The 27,089-nt window shown below is 45.0% G+C and overlaps 2 protein-coding genes across 2 annotated transcripts; one reads left to right on the top strand and one right to left on the bottom strand.

Annotated features, from left to right (window-relative positions):
- Window positions 1–3,533: 3,533 nt before the first annotated feature.
- LOC125382005 (golgin subfamily A member 6-like protein 6) lies at window positions 3,534–4,610 on the bottom strand. Its single transcript, XM_048399426.1, has one exon. It carries the CDS (start codon window positions 4,608–4,610, stop codon window positions 3,534–3,536), a length of 1,077 nt encoding a protein of 358 aa, XP_048255383.1.
- Window positions 4,611–6,326: 1,716 nt separating this feature from the next.
- Window positions 6,327–10,029, top strand: LOC124133271 (solute carrier family 35 member E1-like). The gene is made up of 4 exons (XM_048399425.1): window positions 6,327–6,338; window positions 7,425–7,550; window positions 8,788–9,033; window positions 9,736–10,029. Exons 1-4 carry the CDS (start codon window positions 6,327–6,329, stop codon window positions 10,027–10,029), a joined length of 678 nt encoding a protein of 225 aa, XP_048255382.1.
- The last annotated feature ends 17,060 nt before the right edge of the window (window positions 10,030–27,089 follow it).

The following is a 27,089-nucleotide window of genomic DNA, read 5'->3' as shown; positions in this document are numbered from 1 at the left end:
TTGTGTGAAGCCCATTTCTGGTGTCCTCTGCTGTGATATTGCTGTAATATTGCTCAAAGTGGCATAAAACCATACCCACTCACTTTTGGTCCCAGGTTATACCATGGGGGTCGCAAGCTACAAGATAGGGATAGAAAAATACATTAAACGATGGTACTTGTTGTTACCCTGCCTGGCGCTTGACATTAAAGGGCTAAAACAAGGACTTGTCAGTCAGTTCAGTCAGTATACTGTGTTGGAGTGGGGTATTCATGTTAAACTGCAGCATGGCATCTCAGTGGGGTGGCCCTAAGAATCGGTATAAGTCCATGCACGTCTCGATACGAGTGCAACAATCTTGGATGTGACGTAAAACCTTATTTCACCTCACCTCACCTTATATTTTAGTTTCTATAGTAGCAGATGAGTTGTTTCATTGGCAGATGGTAACTGATGGAGCAGTGTTAATATGTTAAGCAGCAAGACAGGCTGTCGCTTGAATCAATACGCAGAATAGCAATATGGATAGGAATATAATTGGGCCCATTCAATTTTCTGATGATCATATTACTATCATGATAGTTTTCAGTCAGTCACATCTGTTGATGTATGATTTTGTACAATTTAGTTTCTGATGTATTATTGGCTTATAATTCTGATAGTTTGAAGGTTTGAATGGACAGCCTCCATGGTCTAGAGGTAAAGCATTCGATCCTTGGCCGCATTATCATGATTATACCAAAATACATTAAGAGATGGTACTTGTTGTTACCCTGTCTGGTGGGCTAAAACAAAGTACTGGTTGGCCCGGAGACTGTTTACTGTATCTGAGTGGGGTAAACTGTGGCATAGTATCTCACTGGGCTAGCACTATAAAGGTGGTATTAGTCTGGACTAGTAAAAGCACACACACACTAGTAAAAGCACACACACACACACACACACACACACACACACACACACACACACACCACGCCAAACACACACATACACCACACCACACCACACCACACACACACCACGCACACACCACACACGCACACCACACCACACACACACACACACCACCACACAGACACACACACGCACACACACACACAACACACACACACACACAGACAGACACACACAGAGAGACACAGAGAGAGAGCATGATTCATTATGTGCATCACAAAAAACTAGAAAATTTCATAAGAATAATTTTGAACATGGTAATAAAGTACACTTAACATGAATATTGACCCGTGAAGATTCCGGGGTAGAATAGGTCTTCAGCAACCCATACTTGCCGTAAAAGGTGACTAACGGGATCGGGTAGTCAGACTTGCTGACTTGGTTGATGCATGTCATTGTATCCCAATTGCGTGGATCTATGCTCACGATGTCAATCACTTGATTGTCCTGTCCAACCTCGATTATTTACAGACCGCTGTCATAGAGCTGGAATATTGCTGAGTGCGGCGTTATACAACAAACAAACAAACAAATCCTCCCAGGTCATGGCCACACTGAGAGATGATCCCCTGCTAAGTGCATTGAGGAGGACTACACGTGTGTTGCAGCAAACTTGTTATTGGCGTGTGTAACATTAGACACATTATTGATAAAAATGCTAATGCAATATGACAAAATGATCAAGTCACCTCAGATTGTTTTCAGTGCCAATACTTTGTATGGCTTGACATCAGAGTAATGTCATTCGTCCTTTCTCTATTGGAAAACACCTGGGGCTTCCTGGTTTAATAGGTCCATAGCTACCATTGCTTGTCATACGAAGCGACTTATTGGATCTGTGGTCAGACTTTGTGGCTTGGTTGATGTTCTTGTAATCGTACTCTGACAGCATGGGACGCTCTTATCATATCAATCCCTGGTTTGTTTGGCCCAGACTTCATTGTTCACAGTCCACCATCATGTGACTGTGGGGTAGTCAACAACATGTACACCTGAGAACACTGAATGCTGTACAGATGCTTTGCTTGGTAGCCAAGTTAACCATGTCGACCTCCCCTTGCTGTTTCAGTTAAAGCTACCCTTCCAATGTTCACTGTGATATTATCAAGACTCATTCTGGGGGAAACACAGACAATTACTGTAAGTATTCTGCTGAATCAAAACAATTATCACTGATCATGATCAGATGGTTATACCTAACTGAATATTTATGATCTGCTGGAACCACTACCACCTCAGTGGACCTCCACATCACCTCACCAGACCTCCAAACCACCCCACCGGACCTCCACACCACCTCACTCGACCTCCACACCACCTCACCAGACCTCCACACCACCTAACCTTAACTCCACATACCTCACCTTAACTCCACACCAACTCACAAGACCACACCACCCCACCATACCTCAACACACCTCACCAGACGTCCACACCAACTCACCATACCTCCACACCACCTCACCATACCTCCACACCACCTCACCTGCCCTCAAAACCACCTCACCAGACCTCCACACCACCTCACCATACCTCCACACAACCTACCTGACCTCCACATCACCGCACCAGACCTCCACATCACCGCACAAGACCTCCACACACCTCACCGGACCTCCACACACCTTACCAGACCTCCACACCACCTCACCGGACCTCCACACACCTTACCAGACCTCCACACCACCTCACCTGACCTCCACACCACCTCACTGGACCTCCACATCACCTCACTGGACCTCAACACCACATCACCGGACCTCCACACCACCTCACTGGACCTCAACACCACATCACCGGACCTCCACACCACCTCACTGGACCTCAACACCACCTCACTGGACCTCCACACCACCTCACCATACCTCAACACCACCTCACTGGACCTCCACACCACCTCACTGGACCTCCACACCACCTCACTGGACCTCCACACCACCTCACCATACCTCAACACCACCTTACTGGACCTCCACATCACCTCACTGGACCTCAACACCACATCACCGGACCTCCACACCACCTCACTGGACCTCAACACCACATCACCGGACCTCCACACCACCTCACTGGACCTCAACACCACCTCACTGGACCTCCACACCACCTCACTAGACCTCCACACCACCTCACCATACCTCAACACCACCTCACTGGACCTCCACACCACCTCACTGGACCTCCACACCACCTCACCGGACCTCCACACCACCTACCTGACCTCCACACCACCTCACTGGACCTCCACACCACCTCACCATACCTCAACACCACCTTACTGGACCTCCACATCACCTCACTGGACCTCAACACCACATCACCGGACCTCCACACCACCTCACTGGACCTCAACACCACATCACCGGACCTCCACACCACCTCACTGAACCTCCACACCACCTCACTGGACCTCCACACCACCTCACTGGACCACCACACCACCTTACTGGACCTCCACACCACCTTACTGGACCTCCACATAACCTCACTGGACCTCCACACCACCTCACTGGACCTCCACACCACCTCACCTCACTGGACCTCCACACCACCTCACCTCACTGGACCTCCACACCACCTCACTGGACCTCCACACCACCTCACCTCACTGGACCTCCACACCACCTCACCTCACTGGACCTCCACACCACCTCACTGGACCTCCACATAACCTCACTGGACCTCCACACCACCTCACTGGACCTCCACATAAACTCACTGGACTTCCACACCACCTCACTGGACCTCCACACCACCTCACTGGACCTCCACACCACCTCACTGGACCTCCACACCACCTCACCGGACCTCCACACCACCTCACCATACCTCAACACCACTTCGCTGGACCTCCACACCACATCACCGGACCTCCACACCACATCACCGGACCTCCACACCACCTCACTGGACCTCCACACCACCTCACTGGACCTCCACACCACATCACCGGACCTCCACACCACCTCACTGGACCTCAACATCACATCACCGGACCTCCACACCACCTCACTGGACCTCAACACCACATCACCGGACCTCCACACCATCTCACTGGACCTCCACACCACCTCACTGGACCTCCACACCACCTCACCGGACCTCCACACCACCTTACTGGACCTCAACACCACATCACCGGACCTCCACATCACCTCACTGGACCTCCACACCACCTCACTGGACCTCCACACCACCTCACTGGACCTCCACACCACCTCACTGGACCTCCACACCATCTCACTGGACCTCCACACCACCTTACTGGACCTCCACGACACCTCACTGGACCTCAACACCACCTCACTGGACCTCAACACCACATCACCGGACCTCCACACCACCTCACTGGACCTCAACACCACATCACCGGACCTCCACACCACCTCACTGGACCTCCACACCACCTCACTGGACCTCCACACCACCTTACTGGACCTCAACACCACCTCACTGGACCTCCACACCACCTTACTGGACCTCCACGCCACCTCACTGGACCTCAACACCACCTCACTGGACCTCAACACCACATCACCGGACCTCCACACCACCACACTGGACCTCCACACCATCTCACTGGACCTCCACACCACCTTACTGGACCTCCACGCCACCTCACTGGACCTCAACACCACCTCACTGGACCTCAACACCACATCACCGGACCTCCACATCACCACACTGGACCTCCACACCACCTCACTGGACCTCCACACCACCTCACCGGACCTCCACACCACCTACCGGACCTCCACACCACCTCACTGGACCTTCACTTCACCTCACTGGACCTCCACACCACTTCAATGGACCTTCACTTCACCTCACCAGAAATCCACACCACCTCACCAGACCTCCACACCACCTCAATAGACCTTCACATCACCTCACCAGAAATCCACACCACCTCACCGGACCTCCACACCACCTACCTGACCTCCACACCACCTCAATAGACCTTCACTTCACCTCACTGGACCTCCACACCACCTACATGACCTCCACATCACCTCATCGGACCTCCACACCACCACCTCACCGGATCTCCACACCACCTCAATAGACCTTCACTTCACCTCACCAGAAATCCACACCACCTCACTGGACCTCCAAACCACCTCACCGGACCTCCACACCACCTCAATAGACCTTCACATCACCTCACCAGAAATCCACACCACCTCACCAGACCTCCACACCACCTACCTGACCTCCAAACCACCTCACCGGACCTCCACACCACCTCAAGCCCTCTACCAACCCACTGACACACCACAAGTAGTGGTGGGAATTAGGTTATAATAAGGTTTGCTTCATCCCCATGTGTTGTGTAATAAAATCTAGTTTGGCCCTGAACTATTGTAGACAGGTTCTTTATTTTGCTTTTAAGCAGATGTGACACACGCTGATTTTACACCTATCTGTTTTCTGTATTGATTCATTCAGCAGTTTAAACTGTTTAGCTATTAAGTCTCACTCCAGCTGGTGCCAGGTCAACAGGATAGGGTTTTAATTCATAGGTTGTTGGTGAAAAAAATATATCTTGTGTCACTGTTTCTGCCTGTTGGTTTCAAGTCACCAAAGGCACCACAATTCACTGTGCACAGTTGTATCCCTTAGGTGCCAGAAATCTATGAATGTGGGTTCATATCCTGGTTCTCTCACATTTTGTTTGTAGATTTTGTTTTGTCAGCACCATTTGCCATGAAAGGCGACTATGCTTGTCGTAAAAGGCGACTAACGGGATCGGGTGGTCAGGCTTGCTGACTTGGTTGATGCATGTCATCGGTCCCAATTGTGTGGATCGATGCTGATGATGTCAGTCACTGGATTGTCTGGTCCAGACTTGATTATTTACACACCGCCGTCATATAGCTGGAATATTGCTGAGTGCAGCGTTAAACCACAAACAAACTGACTTGTCGGCACCATATCCACGTTCACCCATTTCACCAAAGTGGTAATTGTCCCACTCGTCCCACACCACTGCACACCGCACGCCACCCAGACTCTGCGAGACTTGATGTCATGTCTTGTTCATTCCAGGTGTATTTGTCCCTACTACCAATCATAGGCGGCGTTGTCATAGCAACAGTCACGGAGCTGGCTTTTGATTATGTTGGGCTCGGAAGTGCCTTATTTGCCACACTCTGCTTTTCATTGCAAACTATTTTTTCAAAAATGGTAAGTACAGAATGTATTGTTAATGTCAACAATTATTAAAATGTGTTTGAAACATGATTACAACATTTTCAACACTAAATTGGTAAGTATCATGCCAATATGTATCGCAACTGTGTGGAGGGGAGCATAAAGAAAATTACACAGCTCTATTCTTTTAAAAATTAATATTATTAATTTGAACATGATTTAGGGACTGGTCATTTATTATGGGGAAGAGGGTAATGAAAAAGTGTTACATAAAAAGGGTGGGGGTCGACGAAGATATACAGTCCTTAAACCAATCCCACCAGCCCACCCCCCCTGAGGATAAATGACCAGTCCCTAAGCATTGCATGTGTGCATGTCCCCAGTACACATTCATGTGCAAAATGTGCTAAATAATTCATATTTAAATTGCATATGTCAACATGGTCAATGGGCAGTCAAAAATGTTGCATAACATGATGTGGAAAAATAATTCAAACCACCATGATCACTGCGAAAATGCTGACTTTGAAATAGTTAATCATGCAAGTGAATCCGTTGCATTTGATTTGTAAACCAATGTTTTCATAAACCAAAGACATATTAGGCCACACCCACTAACAGACTACTGCTTCCTGATTGGCTGATAATAAAATGGGCAGGGCTTGCATTACATTATTGTGCTGAACAATGTCGCTGAGTTTGTATTGTTGTAGGTTTTTGTGTGTTAATTGAAGTTGTTGACATAATTTATAAGACTTAGCTTCAATATGTATTTGCGTTTATTGAGTTATGAATGTAAGAACTGACGTGCACAGTTTTCTAAAGCCCATGGATTTACACAGTATGTACAACAGTTTAACCTTTAAACTTCATAAACGCCAAAAAATATTGACACCAGTTCTTAAATATTTCAATGGGACTAAGATTCCTGGTGGGATCAGCAAACTTAAAATAGGTTTGAAATAAGAAAGTCATTTCCTGATTGTGTTTTGATTTTTGTTTGTTGTTCAACACCGCACTCGGCTATATTCTAGCTATATCATGGCGGTCTGTAAATAATTAAGTCTTGACCAGACAATCCAGTGATTGATGCCATGAGCATGGATCCACGCAATAGGGATACAACCAAGTCAGGGAGCCTGACCACCTGATTCTGTTTGTCACCTCTTACGACAAACATGGGTTGCTAAAGGCCAATTCTTACCCGGATATTCACAGGATTTTTATGATCGTGACTTGGCTCAGGTATTTCTAATCAGTAAACCCAGATATTTAAAACTGTTGCCTGTTGAGCATGTTGAGCAATATGTTTAGTGCTTGTGTGTCTGTGTGTGCAGTGTTTGAAGGATACCGGCCTGCATCACATGCGTCTGCTCGTTCTCATCACGCGCATCTCCACCGTCTGCTTCCTCCCACTCTGGGTCCTCTTTGACCTCCGCAGGATCGTACATGATGAACATTTTGTAAGTATTTAAAGTGATTCTTTATTATCTTCGTATTCTTTTCCACCAAGAGATAAGGACACTGTTGTAGAAACGCTGTCTCGTCTTTCCGTTACGACTACTGTAAGTCTAGACTAACATTGTACATGTTGTAAGGTGTGGAAGGTATGATCTTAGTGCTGAAGTGATCGTACCTCAGACACTTTAACATGTTTAAGATGGGCTTACGATGCTCATAACTCTAAGGTGATCATCACTCTAATACATTAACATAGCTTCCCATACTTTAACAAGGGCGTATGATGGTCATAGCGCTTAGGTGATCGTAACTCTAATACATTAACATAAGCTTCAGATACTTTAAGAAAGGCTTAGACTTAAGGTTATTGTAACTCTAACACTTTGTCATAGGCTTACGATAGTTGTAGCACTGAAATCGCTTTGTGGATAACTTTAAACACATTTCAGTTATGTGGGAATAAGCATATCCATCACAACCAAAGTTTGATGATTTGTGTTCTATGTACGACATTGCTGAAGAGAAGAGGCAAGGGGCCCCACTATGGAGCTGATTGCAAGATATGAAAAACTGTTATCCCACACATATGATAAATGTATCCTGTTTCCACCTCCAAAATAACTTGGGCACTAGGGTAGCCAAGTAGGAATTCTCTTGCCCTCACATCTATGACTGATTTTTGGAATTTCAGTTGGACTTGAATTTCAACTTCACTCAACAATTTGTATTATCAGCAAATACAAATTCCTATTTTGAGACTTACATGAACAGCTCATGAGGTACAGAAGATCGGTGTCAAGTAGATGAATGAATATCAGCTGAATATTGATCACTGTTTTCTTAGATGCCTTGTTCTTCTGTTATAGGTACAGAAGGGACAATATGAGATATTAATGTACAGTTGCGAGAACACATTGCAAGGCTAACATAGCAATTTGTTCCTTCTTGTCCCCATAAAGTGCTGTTACTAGTCCTCGAACAGCACAGCGAATTATTCAAGTTCAACAAGCAGCACATCAACGTATCTAGTGAATAGCTCACGCAAACAGCACTTTTCAATTTCAACTCAGGGCAACACACGTGACCCATATGACGCTACTGGATCCATTTCTTTAGCTTGCTCTAAATTTTAATGCCTATTGATGTCTGGTACTTTTGAAACGTGCCGAACTTTAGTTCGATTAGCTTTTGACAATCGAAAGAAAGACTTTTACGTGTGATTTTCTTGGTCTGTTTCAGTTAAACAGCAATAACAAGTTATACATGATGATGATGTTGTTATGTGACGGCCTCTGCAACATGGGCCACAACATCTTCGCCTTCACCCTCCTCTCCATAGTGACATCTCTCAGCTATGCTGTAGCCAATGCCACCAAGAGAATATTTATTATAAGTGGATCATTATTGGTGCTGAAGAATCCAGTGACTCCAACAAATATATTAGGAATGTTGGTGGCCATATTTGGAGTGTTGTCTTATAATAAGGTTGGTAACTATGGTCCGATGTCTGATGATATACCCGTGAAGATCCGGGTTAGAATAGGTCTTCAGCAACCCATGCTTGCCGTAAAAGGCGACAATGCTTGTCATAAAAGGCGACTAACGGGATCCGGTGGTCAGGCTCGCTGACTTGGTGCATGCACATCGCTATGTTAAGTGCAATAATCTTGTACGCGACATTCAACCACATTTCACCTCACCTCAAAATCATTAAGTTGTCAGCTTAAATAGTGCTTTTTTCAGCATAATTACTTACTTACTCTTGTCAATGTGTCTCCATTTCAGTTTCCTTAAATAAGAAAAAAATAATTCTTATAAAATGTACAAATGCAGAGTTACATCCCCTGTTATGCCAGGATCAGCTGATTACAGGTTTGAATCCCATTGTCCTAAAAACGATATTGCTTGTCATAAGAGGCAACTAACGAGATCAGGTGGTCAGGTTCATTGACTTGGTTGATGCATGTCATCATATCCCAATTGCATGGTTCGATAATCATGATATCAATCAGGATTGTCTGGTCCAGACTCAGTTAGTTACAATCCACCGTCATGTAGCTGGAATATTGCTGAGTGCGGTGTTGAACATGTTAAACAACAAACATACAAAAAGGATCCCACTTCTGACATCTAAACTGATCAATCCCACTCACACCAGCATCTCAGTGTTCTAATGTTGTTTTTCAGGCCAAATATGACCAGAACCAGGCTATCAAGAAAGCACATACCTTGCCCTATGTCCGCAGTGAACCAGACTTCTTCAAGCACCACACCAGTCTTCCCCACTCAAAGAGCGACGTCAACCTTTATGACAGTCAAGCCCAACAAAATGGCCACATCTTGTTACGAGAATGGCACAACAATGATCACGTGACTATCATACCTATAGCTGAACACAAGCCAGAAAAAGCGGAATCGACTCTGCGACAGACGAAGTCGGCAACAACACAAGCTCACGCTCGAGTGGTACATCATGTTTGATAGGGGCCATAGCTGTAAATACACGGGTAATATATAGCGCGAAATATTTTGTATGTCATTTGGGTTTGGTGTAAATAATCTTCACACAGCACAATATGACTTTCGATTTCTTTTGGATTCTTCAAATAAGCCTCAGGATGACTGTGTGAATATTTTGATTCTGTAAATTGATTACGGTCAAAATTAGAGGGCATCATCAAGTGTTCTTGAAAGGCTTCCAGAGCAAAAGTAAGGAATTTCCTTTTTGCACATTATACCTGAGATATCTACTACCTGTGAAGACATATTTCTGTCGACAGATGTTGCAGACTAAACTATTTTTCTATAATATATAATGAAGTTTTTAAATTTATTTTGTAAGTTCACATGCTATTTGATTGTGCAGCCTCCATTGCTCAAATGTTTGTGATGACATTCTGTACCTTTACATCAACATGCTCCACACAGGCCACGTGATTGAGTGAATGGTATGGAAAATTACATTGAATTAAGCCGGTATTATCTGTGCAACATAAACATGCTCCACACAGGCCACGTGATTGAGTGAAAGATATGGAAAATTACATTGAATTAAGCCGGTATTATCTGTGCAACATCAACATGCTCCACACAGGCCACGTGATTGAGTGAAAGATATTGAAAATTACATTGAATTAAGCCGGTATTATCTGTGCAACATAAACATGCTCCACACAGGCCACGTGATTGAGTGAATGATATGGAAAATTAAATTGAATTAAGCCGGTATTATCTGTGCAACATAAACATGCTCCACACAGGCCACATGATTGAGTGAATGATACGGAAAATTAAATTGAATTAAGCCGGTATTATCTGTGCAACATAAACATGCTCCACAGAGGCCACGTGGTTGAGTGAATGGTATGTAAAATTACATTGAACTAATCCGGATGTCTGTGCAACATAAACATTTGTTATGCCTCTATTATGAATCTTGCAATTCCCTTGGTTAATCCATACTTCATACATTGGTACTGACAATGATGTTTCCTCTAGTAGACGGTGGGTGGGTCTCTAACACATTGGGTCAAGGGCCCTTGTGAATAGAGAGATGTCCGAGTGTCTAATTGAGGAAATACGGTACGCTTGATATGGGATGTATGTGGCAACGTTCTCGGCCATAACCCTGAATGCCTCCATGAGATTACAATACTTAAAGGAAGGCATATCTGTTTCATACAAGTGATAACGTTTATGAAACTGTAAGGTAATTTAAGAGTTGCGAGAACCACGGGGAGGGGTCCAAGGGTTAGAGGCAGTTTACCGAAATGCTAGCACAGGAGATATAGAGGACGTTAATGCTGTGCAATCTCACAAACCAATACACAGTGTTCGACACAAAGTATACCAGTTTCAAGTGCTGTTTTTATCCCCCCGGCATATAATGAGGGGGGATATAGCCATCAGCCAGTCCGTCTGTCCGTCCGTAATCATTTCCTTTTCCGGGGCAGAATTCGAAAACCATTCAGTGTATTTGATCGAAACTTGGCAAAGCTATCAGGCACATACTGAAGTGGTGCCTTTTGATATTTTGGGATTTTTCTAATTTTTATTTTTTTAAATATTTATGGAATGAACATGATGAAGTTGGACATAGACTCAATTAGGGATGGGGATCGATTCCGGGGCAGAATTCGAAAACCATTCAGTGTATTTGATCGAAACTTGGCAAATCTATCAGGCACATACTGAAGTGGTGCCTTTTGATATTTTTTTTTTTTTACAAATTTATATTTTTTTAAATTTTTATTGAAAGAAGTTGGACCTAGACTACTTTGGGGAACGGGTTCGTTTCCGGGCCAGAATTTGAAAACCATTCAGTGGGTAAACAATGAATGCTTCTTAAAGAACATTCAACTGTTGACTCATTACATACAGAATTGCACATTTACTAGTGGTTACTTAACAGACAGCTGCCGGGGGGATATGTGATCTTTCTGATGACTCTTGTTATCATGGCCACTGGTCTGTGTTGACATGTTTCCTTTAGATAGGTAGTTCTGAAACATGTGATTTAATCTAGATCTACCTATAGAAATGAAGAGAGAATGGGTGAGTGTTTGTTTTATTGCGTGAGGTGCATTTATCAACTGCAAGACCAAATTCACACTTTCTGTAGAATTATTAACCATGTTAATTGTTTCACACAAAGTATAATTATTAGTATTTTACTTTTTAAATATATGAACAGCATATGGATATGATGTTTATGTACAAGAAAACGTCATATCAATGTGCTAGTGTGCTATGTCTTTTGCAGATCATTAAACATGTGCATTTACGTAAATTCCCACAATTTTCTAATGTGCAACATTCCATGCTTAATAAGTATTACAATAATAATAATGATAATAATATGTGTACTAATATAGCACAAATTCCATACACCTGCCATATGGTCTATGCATCATAGTAAGACATCACATTGTCCTAAAACATGCATGAGACAAAAATGTTGCAATGCAGTGACATCATTGTGTACAGAATGTTGCAACCCTGCTCACTCTTGCCTTTCCTGTAAGAAATACTTAACAAGTCGTAATATGGGAACCGAGTTTATTTTTGTTGATATATAAAGCCGTATGTTTGACTATTTAACTTTTAATCTATGATTCTCGGCTTCACAGTCCATCAGGGAATAACTGACTTGCGTTATTTCGATAAAATACTTGATAAAATACTAGAACTCCCATCCTCGACAGTTTGAGTGGCACACCGATTACACGATCGTATCTGCAGATATGCTTAAAGAATACATACCATGTATCATGTATGTACCATGTATTGAGGAAAACACTGATTTCCACAAGTGGTATTTGTGTTCCACAAATGAACTGTACTCAGTTGTTAATGCGGCCACTTTACTGTATTCTGCTCAATTGTTAACAGATGTGTTTGATTGTTAAAAACATGATAGCATCACACTGATTTCAAGCAGTGTGGTGTCATAACAAGATGTTTATTTCTATGTTTATCTAAGAAAATACATACATTTGATGATTTGACCTTTCTTCTATAATTCTCAGCAACTCACACACACACACACACACACACACACACACACACACACACACACACACACTTTTTATAAGGTTTGTTTGTTTGTTGTTTAACGCAGCACTCAGCAATATTCCAGCTGTAAATGATAAATATCCCAGCTGTAAATATTGGAATCTGGACCAGACAATCCAGTGATTGACATCATGAGCATCAACCTGCACAATTGGGATACGATGACATGCATGAACTAAGTCAGCGAACCCCATTACAGCATGGGTTGCTGAAGACCAATTCTAACCGGTTCTACACGGTTCTCTTTGATAAGATATTTGAATTTGAAAGATATATCTTGATTTTTTTATATCTGCCTTTAACCAATTGAAACAATATATTATGTCTTGCCAGATTTGATCTATCTACGATTGGTATTGTAGGCCCCTTCCACAACAGGGCCTGGGTGTGCACCCCTTGTAGGTCCCTTCCACAACAGGGCCTGGGTGTGCACCCCTTGTAGGCCCCTTCCACAACAGGGCCTGGGTGTGCACCCCTTGTAGGCCCCTTCCACAACAGGGCCTGGGTGTGAACCTCTTGTAGGTTCCTTCCACAACAGGGCCTGGGTGTGCACCTCTTGTAGGCCCCTTCCACAACAGGGCCTGGGTGTGAACCTCTTGTAGGCCCCTTCCACAACAGGGCCTGGGTGTGAACCTCTTGTAGGCCCCTTCCACAACAGGGCCTGGGTGTGAACCTCTTGTAGGCCCCTTCCACAACAGGGCCTGGGTGTGAACCTCTTGTAGGTTCCTTCCACAACAGGGCCTGGGTGTGAACCTCTTGTAGGCCCCTTCCACAACAGGGCCTGGGTGTGCACCTCTTGTAGGCCCCTTCCACAACAGAATCTGGGTGTGAACCTCTTGTAGGCCCCTTCCACAACAGAGCCTGGGTGTGCACCTCTTGTAGGCCCCTTCCACAACAGGGCCTGGGTGTGCACCTCTTGTAGGCCCCTTCCACAACAGAGTCTGGGTGTGAACCTCTTGTAGGCCCCTTCCACAACAGGGCCTGGGTGTGAACCTCTTGTAGGTTCCTTCCACAACAGGGCCTGGGTGTGCACCTCTTGTAGGCCACTTCCACAACAGGGCCTGGGTGTGCACCCCTTGTAGGCCCCTTCCACAACAGGGCCTGGGTGTGAACCTCTTGTAGGTTCCTTCCACAACAGGGCCTGGGTGTGCACCTCTTGTAGGCCCCTTCCACAACAGGGCCTGGGTGTGAACCTCTTGTAGGTTCCTTCCACAACAGGGCCTGGGTGTGCACCTCTTGTAGGCCCCTTCCACAACAGGGCCTGGGTGTGCACCTCTTGTAGGCCCCTTTCACAACAGGGCCTGGGTGTGAACCTCTTGTAGGCCCCTTCCACAACAGGGCCTGGGTGTGAACCTCTTGTAGGCCCCTTCCACAACAGGGCCTGGGTGTGAACCTCTTGTAGGCCCCTTCCACAACAGGGCCTGGGTGTGCACCTCTTGTAGGTTCCTTCCACAACAGGGCCTGGGTGTGAACCTCTTGTAGGTCCCTTCCACAACAGGGCCTGGGTGTGCACCTCTTGTAGGCCCCTTCCACAACAGGGCCTGGGTGTGCACCTCTTGTAGGTTCCTTCTACAACAGGGCCTGGGTGTGAACCTCTTGTAGGTTCCTTCCACAACAGGGCCTGGGTGTGCACCTCTTGTAGGCCCCTTCCACAACAGAGCCTTGATGTGCACCCCTTGTAGGTCCCTTCCACAACAGGACCTGGGTGTGCACCCCTTGTAGGCCCCTTCCACAACAGAGCCTTGGTGTGCACCCCCTGTAGGCCCCTTCCACAACAGGGCCTGGGTGTGAACCTCTTGTAGGCCCCTTCCACAACAGGGCCTGGGTGTGCACCTCTTGTAGGCCCCTTCCACAACAGGGCCTGGGTGTGAACCTCTTGTAGGCCCCTTCCACAACAGGGCCTGGGTGTGAACCTCTTGTAGGCCCCTTCCACAACAGGGCCTGGGTGTGCACCCCTTGTAGGCCCCTTCCACAACAGGGCCTAGGTGTGCACCTCTTGTAGGTTCCTTCCTCAACAGGGCCTGGGTGTGAACCACTTGTAGGCCCCTTCCACAACGGCATGGGTGTGAACCTCTTGTAGGCCCCTTCCACAACAGGGCCTGGGTGTGCACCTTTTGTAGGCCCCTTCCACAACAGGGCCTGGGTGTGCACCTTTTGTAGGCCCCTTCCACAACAGGGCCTGGGTGTGCACCTCTTGTAGGCCCCTTCCACAACAGGGCCTGGGTGTGCACCTCTTGTAGGCCCCTTCCACAACAGGGCCTGGGTGTTCACCCCTCGTTGGTCCCAATTATGTTTCTGGCCACAATCGTGGTTGTGGGTTTGATCAAAGTGGTAAATGTCAGAGACCTGCATCACTGTGGGCTTTTCTCACACACCCTGATATAAAGTGAAATGGTGATATAAAGTGAACTCACTCACAACAAAGTTTGGGGGATATAAAAAACTCACATGACAACTCAGAACTGGTTGAGAGACCCTCATCATATTCATGAGACTGTCCACAATGTCGAAGTAACCTGCTAAGATCCGGGGTAGAATTGGTCTTCAACCCATGCTTGCCGTAAAAATCCATTATGCTTGTCGTAAGAGGCGACTAACCGGATCAGGTGGTCAGGATCGCTGACTTAGTTGATGTATGTCATCGTATCACAATTGCGTGGATCGATGCTCATGATGTCAATCTCTGGATTATCTGGTCCAGACTTGTTTATTTACAGACCGCCGTCATATAGCAGGAATATTGCCGAGTGCTGCGTTAAACTACAAACAAACAATGTGAAAGTGGTTTACGGGTGTGGATTGTCATTTTTTATTTTCCTTTTCCTTTTTATTGAATTGAGGTCAAATAATACTTTTCTGGAGCCTAACTAGCATGACTTAGTACACATTCGATGTATCTTTATAAATGCTACCTGTTATGTAAGTGATCTAGCAGAGATTTGGGGGATTTAACAATAATAAATATATGAAATGATTCCTTGGCATTTGATTGGCTGCCCAGGCAATGTTTTAGGCCACTATTTCCTGATTGGGTGATGGCAGTGTGGGAGGGGCTTATGATGTATTAATGAGCTGAATCATATCAATATCCGATTTCATATTGGTGTCTTCAATTGTTTTTCTGTTGTTTTTTTCTAAATAGACAGTCTATGGGCATTTACACAGTGTACACGTCGGTTTTTATGTTAATACCTCCTTAAGCGCCAACACTAGTACAGTCAATTCTATAATCTTTGGCATTTTCATGTTAACAAGGTCCAACTTTACTGAAATCTGAAGTTGATGAATATTCTCTTGGGCACGCCAGTAACCTGTGATTCTGTGCTGGAATCCAGGCTATGTTTCTAGATTTGTCATACTGTTCAAAGCGGCATTAAACCCAACTCACTCACTCATACATGTGCTTGGGTCTAGTCCCCAGACAGCACATTTAGCAATATATATATATTATTATTATTATTAGGTAATATGAAAATCCATTCACTGCTCGTGGTTTCTCAAGTTTGAATAATTTAATATTAGCGTAGTACCCTGTGTGCCAAACGTCACGGAAGTGTCGTATGTTGTATGTGAGTAGAAATATGTTCCTCTCCAGTGGATTATTGATCTCCATTGAATAATTTATGGAGACACAGACATACAATGTAAATGGAAAAATGTGTTTGAGACGAAAGTTACCAATATAAACGTTACTAGTTGGTACACTCGCTATGTCAATCCCAAACAAAATAATTTAAATTTGACAAGAAAATTAAAGAATATCCTATTTTTTCTTATGGCTATAGCCAATCTGTCGTGGTTGGTGAGTAGCAGTTGGCAGGATAATCCTTGTGATCCCTGATGGAAGTGATATTGACGAATCATGAAACATGTTTATCATCAACCGAGAAGCTTATTTTTACCAAAAGTGTATATACAACGTCAGAAAATAAAATATTCTTCACATATGCTATTGAGTTTCGTTTTCCATTATAGATGGCACAATGTTTACCTGTTTAAGTACTTTGGGTTTTATGTGTAACCCGGCACGCAGCAATCATACAGCTCTGTGACGGCGTTCTGTAAATAATCGAGTCCGTGACAGCCGTTCTAATATGCTTGGTAAAACATCAAATGCGTCGACTGTACTTTATTGGGGCCATGAGCATCGATCTATGCTCTGGGGATAGATGACATGCATCAACCAAATCAGCGAGTCTGACCACCCCATCCCGTTTATAAGTCACCATGGGTTGCTGGAGGCCAATCTAACCCGTATCTTCATGTGTTGTTCAGGGACTTTAGACACGTTGTGGAGAGATTAAGAATTGTTTGACTTCTCCTTTCGCAGAAACAAAAATGTCTGACAAATTTAAGATTGTCTCTAATGCCTTTTGGTATTTACAGATTTGTCAGTCAGCCCATTAGAGGACTCAAAGTACTGAGAAAAATATATTTTTGCCAATACGTTTATCGCAGCCGATCAACTTTGATATAAGAATAAACAATATACTTCTAGAATTTTGCAACACAGCAACAAAACGGCTTTGCAATACAGCCTCGCTACTTTGCAGAAGGAATCGCTTCTGCAATGATTAACGTGACAATAAGGGACAGTTACTCCAGTCGCATCCGGGTACCTTGCCTTGTTATGTCAGAATTTTTCTATTTCCCCACTACTCCCGCAACCAAACTCTTTTTGTGGAATAATCCGAAACCAAGCGGGGAAATGGCCTAACAGAACTCCCAGCCCAAAGCCCTGGCAATCTTCCCGTCGTAAGTTCCTGGAGGTGGCTGACATGGAGATTGGATTGCGAAAATGGCGGCGAGTATAGCACTTGGCACCTGTTTTATACAACCACAACTCAGGCATTGCATCAGGCTTGAGACCAAATACACCAGTCTTTTCAAGGACATACAAACTTCACTTGCGTGTCAAAGGTTCGTTAACTTGGCCGTTCTCTAATTGATTTCTTCAGTGTTGCGGGTGATAAGTGCGAAAACATGTCCGGGTCTAGAGAGTCTGTAACTGGTAACACAGATGCCAGATTAGGTCACCCAAGGCCAGCCAGGCCGCATCTATGTGTCATACTATTGGCGGGGGCAGGTCAAAACGGCAATCAACATTTCCTGACGGAGACCGTATTATATATATACTAACGGGGAAAGGTAACCGAGCTTAATAACAGTGGTGTTATGTTATTGTGAATAACGTAATATTATATCTTTCGTCTAATCGATGTTTTATCGTAACAAATTCATTGACACCCATACCTTGCAACAGGAGACAAAGTGACGATTCCGCAGATGCACCAACCGAATATGGTTGTTGACGTGACGTCACACGTGGACGACCGGTCATGGCAAGTAATACCTGAGACCCCGCTGTAGATAACGTCTCCGCAGTGATGATAGTGTGTTTGGATGAAAATTAATATGTTCGGCAACTTCGTTTTGCGCCATTCCTTTTGCTTGTTAGACGTTGATCTTCAGCAAGCCGTGGCATTGCGTAAGCGTTATGTACGGTAAAACAAAAGTGGTTTTAAGAGCACCTTATAACTAGACAATCACAGTGTGCGGTTCACATTTAAAAAAACACGTGTGTCGGTATCTTCCTCCCAACAAACACCTTAACGTCCAAATTGTGCGCCGTGCATGGTGGGTGAGTTGGGTTTAACGCCGCTTTTAACAGTATTCCAGTTATGTCGCGGCGTGTCAGCTTAATGTGGGAGGAAAGCCCGAAGTGATGCAGGTCTCAGACGTTTACCACTTCGGTGAAACCCACGAGCACGGGTATGGTGCTGACAAACCTTGAAACATAATCGGGGCGAACCGGGATTCGAACCCAGCGCCGTGCCGCGCATGAACAGGCACGTGAAATTGTATATCACGACCTAAAAGTCGGGATGTCTTCATGAATATGTATTTAAAAATGTATTATTTAATAATTTCAGAATAGGTATATGAAAAACAATTACCATTTTCCTTTGGTATATATTATTTGGTATAAGTAAGGAAAGCAGACATCATTATACTATTAACAATACATTTATTGCCGTTTTAACAACATTCAAACCAAATCATATTATTCATTTAGCATTCATAAATGCATTCATTTAGCATGAACAACAGTCTCCGATTCATAATTGTGAGAGATTCTCTCCATGTTTCGGATGTCTGCTTGTGGTAGACCTGGGCTCACTTGCACAAAGCAATCTTAGCACTACGCCAATTGTAAGCCTATGTTAAAGTATGGGAGTTACGATCATCTTAGCGCTGAGATCGCTTTGTGCAAGTGGGCCCTTTCTCATGTTTGTTTGTTTGTTGTTTAACGCAACACCCAGCAATATTGCAGCTTTATGACGGCGGTCTGTAAATAATCGAGTCTGGACCAGAAAACCCATGGATTGACATCATTAGCATCGATCCACGCAATTGGGATACGATGACATGCATCAACCACGTCAGCGAGTCTGACCACTCGATCCCGTTATAGTCGCTTTTTTTGACAAGCACAGGCGCCTTTTACGGCAAGCATGGGTTGCTGAAGACCTATTCTACCCCGGATCTTCACGGGTCACCTTTCTCATGAGTCTACCCAGTCGTCCGAGGCGCCACAATTCGCTGTGCAGAGTTGCGCCCCTTATGAAATGGTAAGATGACCTCATTTGCATATTTATCGACCAAGGGATAGTTTCATGTACCACCAGTCCCCGCCAGTCAACACACTTTTTATCAAACAGTTAATCCGAAATATCTCTTTTCCCGTGTGCGCGGGCAACTACTATTTAGCTACTTGAAAGACATTGGTCTGTCTCATTAAATTTATATATGTATGGGAATAATTAATTGCTTGTTTTAAAATTTGGTCGGTGCTTTCATCAAGAGGCACTATCGAAGGATCTGTCCAGGAGGTTAAAGTACCGTAAAATGATTTCCCCGCGTGTAACACGTAATTCCTATCATAATCGATGTCACTATCATCAACCAATGGTTTAAGCCAACTCATTACTGAGCTGCACAACTGTATTACTGCACAACTACCAGTAGCTAAAGCGATGACGTAAATCCTGCTAGGGTAATACGTATCATGCAGGAAGCAGAGGTACTGTAAGTCCCAATGATCCCCATGAGTGAGGTGGTCTAGCTTTGGTTACTAGTGGTCAATAACCTGTGTTGTAAACAGTTGTAGAAAATATTGTTTTGCCCAAATATGTTTGACAAGTTTGTTTTTAAATATAACTTTGTATTCGTGACTAAATCGTGTATATATCAACTTGTTTTCGTCGCTTTATGGCTGAATTAATGCCGATGCGACGTTAAATTTTAACTCCTGCGTTTACTTTTATCAGGCACGTACAGGGAGTGCCAATTTGCACTGAGAACTTTGTTCAACACCCTTCAGCAGACTTTTACACATATATTGACGATAACCCACCCCCACCCCTACTCCTACTGAGCTGAGCTTCTGTGTTGGTGTTTTTGTCACTTCAACTACACTGTCGAGCGAAAGAAGCTATACCACAATACGATTTAATTGTCTGAAAGGTTCAGAACATGTTCACATTACGAAGTTTTAGCATCTTTAGATCTTCGGATCTTGTTTCAAAACACTTTCATGCCGCGCGACCTGGAACACAACTTAAATATACTGAACACCAAAAGAAACGCCAAATCTTCAAGTTCCTATTTAATATGGGAAAATGGTAGTGAAAACGGTTGGCTGCTATGGTTCCATTGTAATGGGCTTTAATTGTTTCAAAATGACCCTAACCAGAGTTAAGGGCAGCGAACTCTTAATCCACAGCGCTTAAACGCACCGACGTTGAAGTCAGTGTGGGATGGATACGCACGAAATGCACGTGCTGCTTATGCCGCAAAAACTGTCAGTGAAGATTTTGTCTTTAAAAGCCACGAAAGTGTCACTGTGAATCATTCACTCATCAACGTCAGTGACAATGCCACGACTGTCACAGATCGATCGAGAGAGAGCTATTGGGCAACTTCAAGCTGGTGAGTGTTCAGAGAGTTGCAAACACCTTTAACGTCCACGTTTACACCATCTACCGTCTGCAGTAAAGATTCAGACAACCAACAGCACCAGAGACAGGCATCGTACCGGCAGACCACGTGTGACAACACAACGTCAGGACCGTCACATTCACAGGTCACATCTGCAAGAACGTTTCCTGTCGGCCAGTGAAACTGCTAGGAACGTCGTTGGAAACCACGGGAGGGCTGTAAGTTCCAACACAGTTAGACGGCGACTTCGTGACAGAGGGCTTCAGTGTAGGCGACCATCTCACGGTCCTGTTCTCACTCAACGTCACCGTCTCCTGACACAGTGGGCCCAAGCACGCTTGAATTGGCTGTCATCAGCAGTGGAGAAGAGTTCTGTTCTCTGATGAAAGTCGGTATTGTGTTGATCGTGCCGATGGACGTGTTAGAGTATGGCGACGTCGCGGTGAGCGCTATCATGACCAGTGTGTCCTTGAACTGAACTCGTGGGGTGGTCCTAGTGTCATGGTTTGGGGTGGAATAGGGTATAATCAGAGAACTGACCTTGTAATCTTTCAGAACGTTGGAGCTGGTAGGGGCAATGGTGTCACTGCTCAGCGTTACATCGATCAGGTGTTGAGGCCCCAGGTTGTACCGTTTTTTGCAAGACATGGCAACTTCCAATTTCAACAGGATAACGCTCGTCCCCACACCGCCAGGATTACTCAAGCCTTCTTGCAACAGCACAATATCAACACCATGCCCTGGTCGGCTCTTAGTCCTGATCTCAACCCTATTGAACACTTGTGGGATGAAGTGCAGAGACGTTTGAACATGGCGCGTCCGAGGCCAAGGACAGCTGCACAGCTCGAGGTTACCATCCTGCAGGTGTGGCGTCACATCCCCATGAACACTATCAACCGTCTTATTCACTCCATGCACAGACGGTGTGTCGCGCTTGGGAATGCAAATGGGGGCCATACCAGGTATTGAGGTGTACCCATACTTCAGTTGACTTCAGCATGGTCACGTGGTGTTGTGTTGATGGATACAGAAGATGTCTGATGTCCAGAGAACTGACTCTTTCTTATTGCTAATGAATTGTGATGTATCCATCATTATTATGTTTATACCAGCTGAAACAAAATACATCATGTTCCTATACATTCTTGATTCGCGTTTCTTTTGGTGTTCAGTATATATACACTGAACCGCAAAAGAAAAGTCATCATGGATAGATATATGAGAAACCTTATTTGTCCAAACACTGTAAACATACTTTGAGACATATTAAAAAGATGAAACTGATCATCAAGGTTGAAATTAAAGTGTCAAATGTTCTTAAAGTGAAACACAACACTAGTCTCTGAGAAAATGGCATCACAAGTCAGTGTCCCGTGTGTCCGCCATGTGCATTGATGACTGCCGTGCAACGTCGATACGTGGAATGGATGAGGCGGTTGATGAAGGCCATAGGCACTTGAGCCCACACTCTGAGGAACGCTTGACGCAGTTCAGCTGCAGTTGTTGGCCTTGGTCGGACGTCATTCAGCCGTCTTTGAATCTCGTCCCATAGGTGCTCAATATGATTTAAAATCCCGACTGAGGGCAGGCAACTGCATGTTTCTGATGCCATTCTGCTGGAGGAAGTCTCTTGTTGCTCTCGCAGTGTGGGCACGGGCGTTATGATGCTGAAACACATGGTTGCCAAATGAGGCGTGTGGTTTCAAGACTTGATCAATGTACCGAGCTGCTGTGACACCATTGCCTCTCCCTGGACCGATGTTCTGGAAGACCACAGGGCCGACCCTCTGTGCAAGACCAAATTCTACCCCAAACTATGATGCTCGGACCATCCCACGAGTCTCTCTCAACAACACAAGCATCCGAATAACGTTACCCACTGCGTCGCCAGACTCTCTCTCTATCTGCCATCCGCTACTGAGTAACGGCTCTCGTCTGAGAAGGGGACTCTTCGCCACTGCTGGTGGCGACAACGCTTGTGCTGTGTTGCCAACTGATGACGGTCCCGGCGATGACGTGGTGTCAGAATGGGTCCTCGGTGTGGCCTGTGATAGTGGAGGTGCCTGCTCGTCAACCAATGTGTCGCTGGTGTGTCCCTATGGTCTGTCGAGCAGTTTCCGCGGCAGTAACAAAGCGATCTTGAAGATGCTGTCGCACAATCTGACGATCCTGACGTCGGGTGGTGACCCTTAGTCTTCCACTACGTGGTCGGTCATGTTTAGTGTTGGTGGTCTGGTACCGTTGCTTGAGCCTGTATATGGTCCTCACGTGGACTTGAAATTCATTAGCTACTTGCCGGGCGGTTTGTCCAGCTTGCAATAGTCCAAGGGCTTGGTGTCGCTGATTTCTTGACAATCTTAGCATGTGGTAGCAATTCAATAACGAATGAATGTTATCCGATCTGGGTGGATTTTTATAGGGCAAGAAATGGGGGAACGCATGTGCATTTCAATTTGCACGGAACTCACGTGCATCGGGTTACCATGGCCGTTGCCGTGATGCGTTTGGGCGATCTGTTTTATTGTCATCTGCTTTGGGTTTTTTATAATCAAATTTCATTTTTCCGGACAAGTTAATGTTAAATTTTAGAAACTTTGACAAAAATTACCCACATATTTAAATGACAACTTTTCATGCCATGTTACTTGGGGTGACGTTTCATTTGCGGTTCAGTATATAACAGAACTGGTGAGCTTCATAAAGTGACCATTTAGTGCAGTACAATGTTAAAAAGAGCCAGTTTAATGGGTGTGGGGAACAATATTCATGAAATTCCGCCAATATCCAGCATGACTTGTTCACGGCCTCACCTTGTAGTGCAGAGGTATTGATTTGTCGCGGCATCAATGTTTAAGGAATAATCCGCTTACTTGTGGGATTTCTTTAATGCAATCACTGATAACTGTATGACTTGTTTCCATCCCCGATGCTTGACCAGTGTGAGGTCAAAACTCAGTTTAGATCAATATCCGACATTACAACTCAACCTTCTGCCGTCATGTACCAGACCCGTGAAGATCAGGGGTAGAATAGGTCTTCAGAAACCCATACTTGCCGTGAAAGGCGACTATGCTTGGTGCAAGAGGCGACTAACGGGACCGGGTGGTCAGGCTCGCTGACTTGGTTGATGCATGTCATCTTAAGCCCAAATTGTGTAGATCGATACTCATGATGTCAGTCACTGGATTGTCTGTTCCAGACTCGATTATTTACAGACCGCCATCATATAGCTGGAACACTGCTGAGTGGGGCGTTAAACAACAAACCAACCAACCAAATCAGTGTATCTCCGCGCTTTTCAGTCTGAAGTCATTAGGGAAATATATTATTAATAAAACATTTGCCTTTTCATCTCGCGTCCTTAGAAAGTTGATATTTTCAATTTTTTTCGTATTCCCGATAATATCAACATTGTCAAAAAAGTCTGTCAGAAAAGCTAGATGATATTTTACAAGATTAGATAAATACTATTATTGTATCTCCCGACATCGATAGCCGAGCCATGCGCATCCAAATTTGGTTTATGGAAATTATTCATGAAATGGAAGACTGTAAAACCTGTTTAAGTGACCTTTCTCGTACAGTTGAATATTCTATAATAAATATTCACACGCATCCATTTGTTTTATATTTTCGTAGTTATAATTATTTGATAACTGCATATCAAGGCAACAAAGTTATTGAGATCCGTGTACTGTTATAAACAGTGACCTTATAAGCCTTTCAAGGTCACATGATCATGTCGATCTAAATTCGCCCATGTCTTCATTGTGTTTGTTTGTTGTTTTTGGCCGCAACCAGCGGTATTCCAGCTACAGTACTGCGGTATTCCAGCTACAGCACTGCGGTATTCCAGCTACAGCACTGCGGTATTCCAGCTACAGCACTGCGGTATTCTAGCTACAGCCAGCTACAGCACAGCGGTATTCCAGCTACAGCACAGCGGTATTCCAGCTACAGCACTGCGGTATTCCAGCTACAGCACTGCGGTATTCCAGCTACAGCACAGCGGTATTCCAGCTACAGCACAGCGGTATTCCAGCTACAGCCAGCTACAGCACTGCGGTATTCCAGCTACAGCACTGCGGTATTCCAGCTACAGCACAGCGGTATTCCAGCTACAGCACTGCTGTATTCCAGCTACAGCCAGCTACAGCACAGCGGTATTCCAGCTACAGCACTGCGGTATTCCAGCTACAGCACTGCGGTATTCCAGCTACAGCACTGCGGTATTCCAGCTACAGCACTGCGGTATTCCAGCTACAGCACAGCGGTATTCCAGCTACAGCACTGCGGTATTCCAGCTACAGCCAGCTACAGCACAGCGGTATTCCAGCTACAGCACTGCGGTATTCCAGCTACAGCACTGCGGTATTCCAGCTACAGCACTGCGGTATTCCAGCTACAGCCAGCTACAGCACAGCGGTATTCCAGCTACAGCACAGCGGTATTCAAGCTACAGCACTGCGGTATTCCAGCTACAGCACAGCGGTATTCCAGCTACAGCCAGCTACAGCACTGCGGTATTCCAGCTACAGCACAGCGGTATTCCAGCTACAGCCAGCTACAGCACAGCGGTATTCCAGCTACAGCACAGCGGTATTCCAGCTACAGCACTGCGGTATTCCAGCTACAGCACAGCGGTATTCCAGCTACAGCACTGCGGTATTCCAGCTACAGCCAGCTACAGCACTGCGGTATTCCAGCTACAGCACTGCGGTATTCCAGCTACAGCACTGCGGTATTCCAGCTACAGCCAGCTACAGCACAGCGGTATTCCAGCTACAGCACAGCGGTATTCAAGCTACAGCACTGCGGTATTCCAGCTACAGCACTGCGGTATTCCAGCTACAGCCAGCTACAGCACAGCGGTATTCCAGCTACAGCACAGCGGTATTCAAGCTACAGCACTGCGGTATTCCAGCTACAGCACAGCGGTATTCCAGCTACAGCACAGCGGTATTCCAGCTACAGCACTGCGATATTCCAGCTACAGCACAGCGGTATTCCAGCTACAGCACAGCGGTATTCCAGCTACAGCACTGCGGTATTCCAGCTACAGCACAGCGGTATTCCAGCTACAGCACAGCGGTATTCCAGCTACAGCACTGCGGTGTTCCAGCCTTGTGCCGTTTTGATAATGTTAATAATGTTTTGATCAAATTCAATTTCCAAGTGTATCTAAGGCAGGGGTCACGATAATCCAACAAAAACAAATAGAACGAGGTCAACCTCGTACAACACGTGATGATAACTCAAGATGTGGACAGGGTTAAGTATGACGTGAAAAGATGATGTCGTCATGATGAAAAACTATGACGTCATGGTGTCCGGAAAGGCCGGCTGACAGGCTTGTCACACACCGGCGTAGTGGTTACTTAAAATAACACTGGCAAATCACGTGACCAGGCTTTTCTCTTGTTTATAGACAAGCGCACTTCATCTGATATCAGAACTGACAGACATACTACTACTATAGTATAGATATACTACTACAACTGCGACAGTGAGGCATATAGCATGACAATATAGTTTTACACATCAAAGTGACCGCATCGCTACCTCTCCGTAGGGCTTCGATGACAGCTCGTGGAGCCGTACAACCAAAGTAAACATGGGATAACTACGCAAATGGAAATAGTTTTTCCCGTTTTAGGATATTTTCTCACTGAAACTTAATCATTCTGTGATATATGTTTGTCTCAATGTGTAGACCCGTAAAAAATGAACAGATTAAAAACATATGCAATACCTTGAATGTACTGTGTAAGATGTGGCGAATCGTCCCATGGCGCTGGCCTGTGAGGTACTATGCTGGCCGCATGGATCTCTGTGTAGGAAATGATGTGATGATTGGCTAGTGCCATGCCAATTGTTCCACATAGTTTTCAAACAGCGAAGATTCCATAGCAAAGCATTGTCTCAAATAATTAAAGATGACGTCATGCATTATTCATAACACCGAG

Source organism: Haliotis rufescens, unplaced genomic scaffold (genome assembly GCF_023055435.1).
Source record: "Haliotis rufescens isolate VD_foot unplaced genomic scaffold, xgHalRufe1.0.p SCAF_2, whole genome shotgun sequence".
In the NCBI taxonomy this organism is placed as follows: domain Eukaryota; kingdom Metazoa; phylum Mollusca; class Gastropoda; order Lepetellida; family Haliotidae; genus Haliotis; species Haliotis rufescens.
Note: the sequence above shows the minus strand (reverse complement) of the source record. Positions and strands in the feature narration are given on the sequence as shown.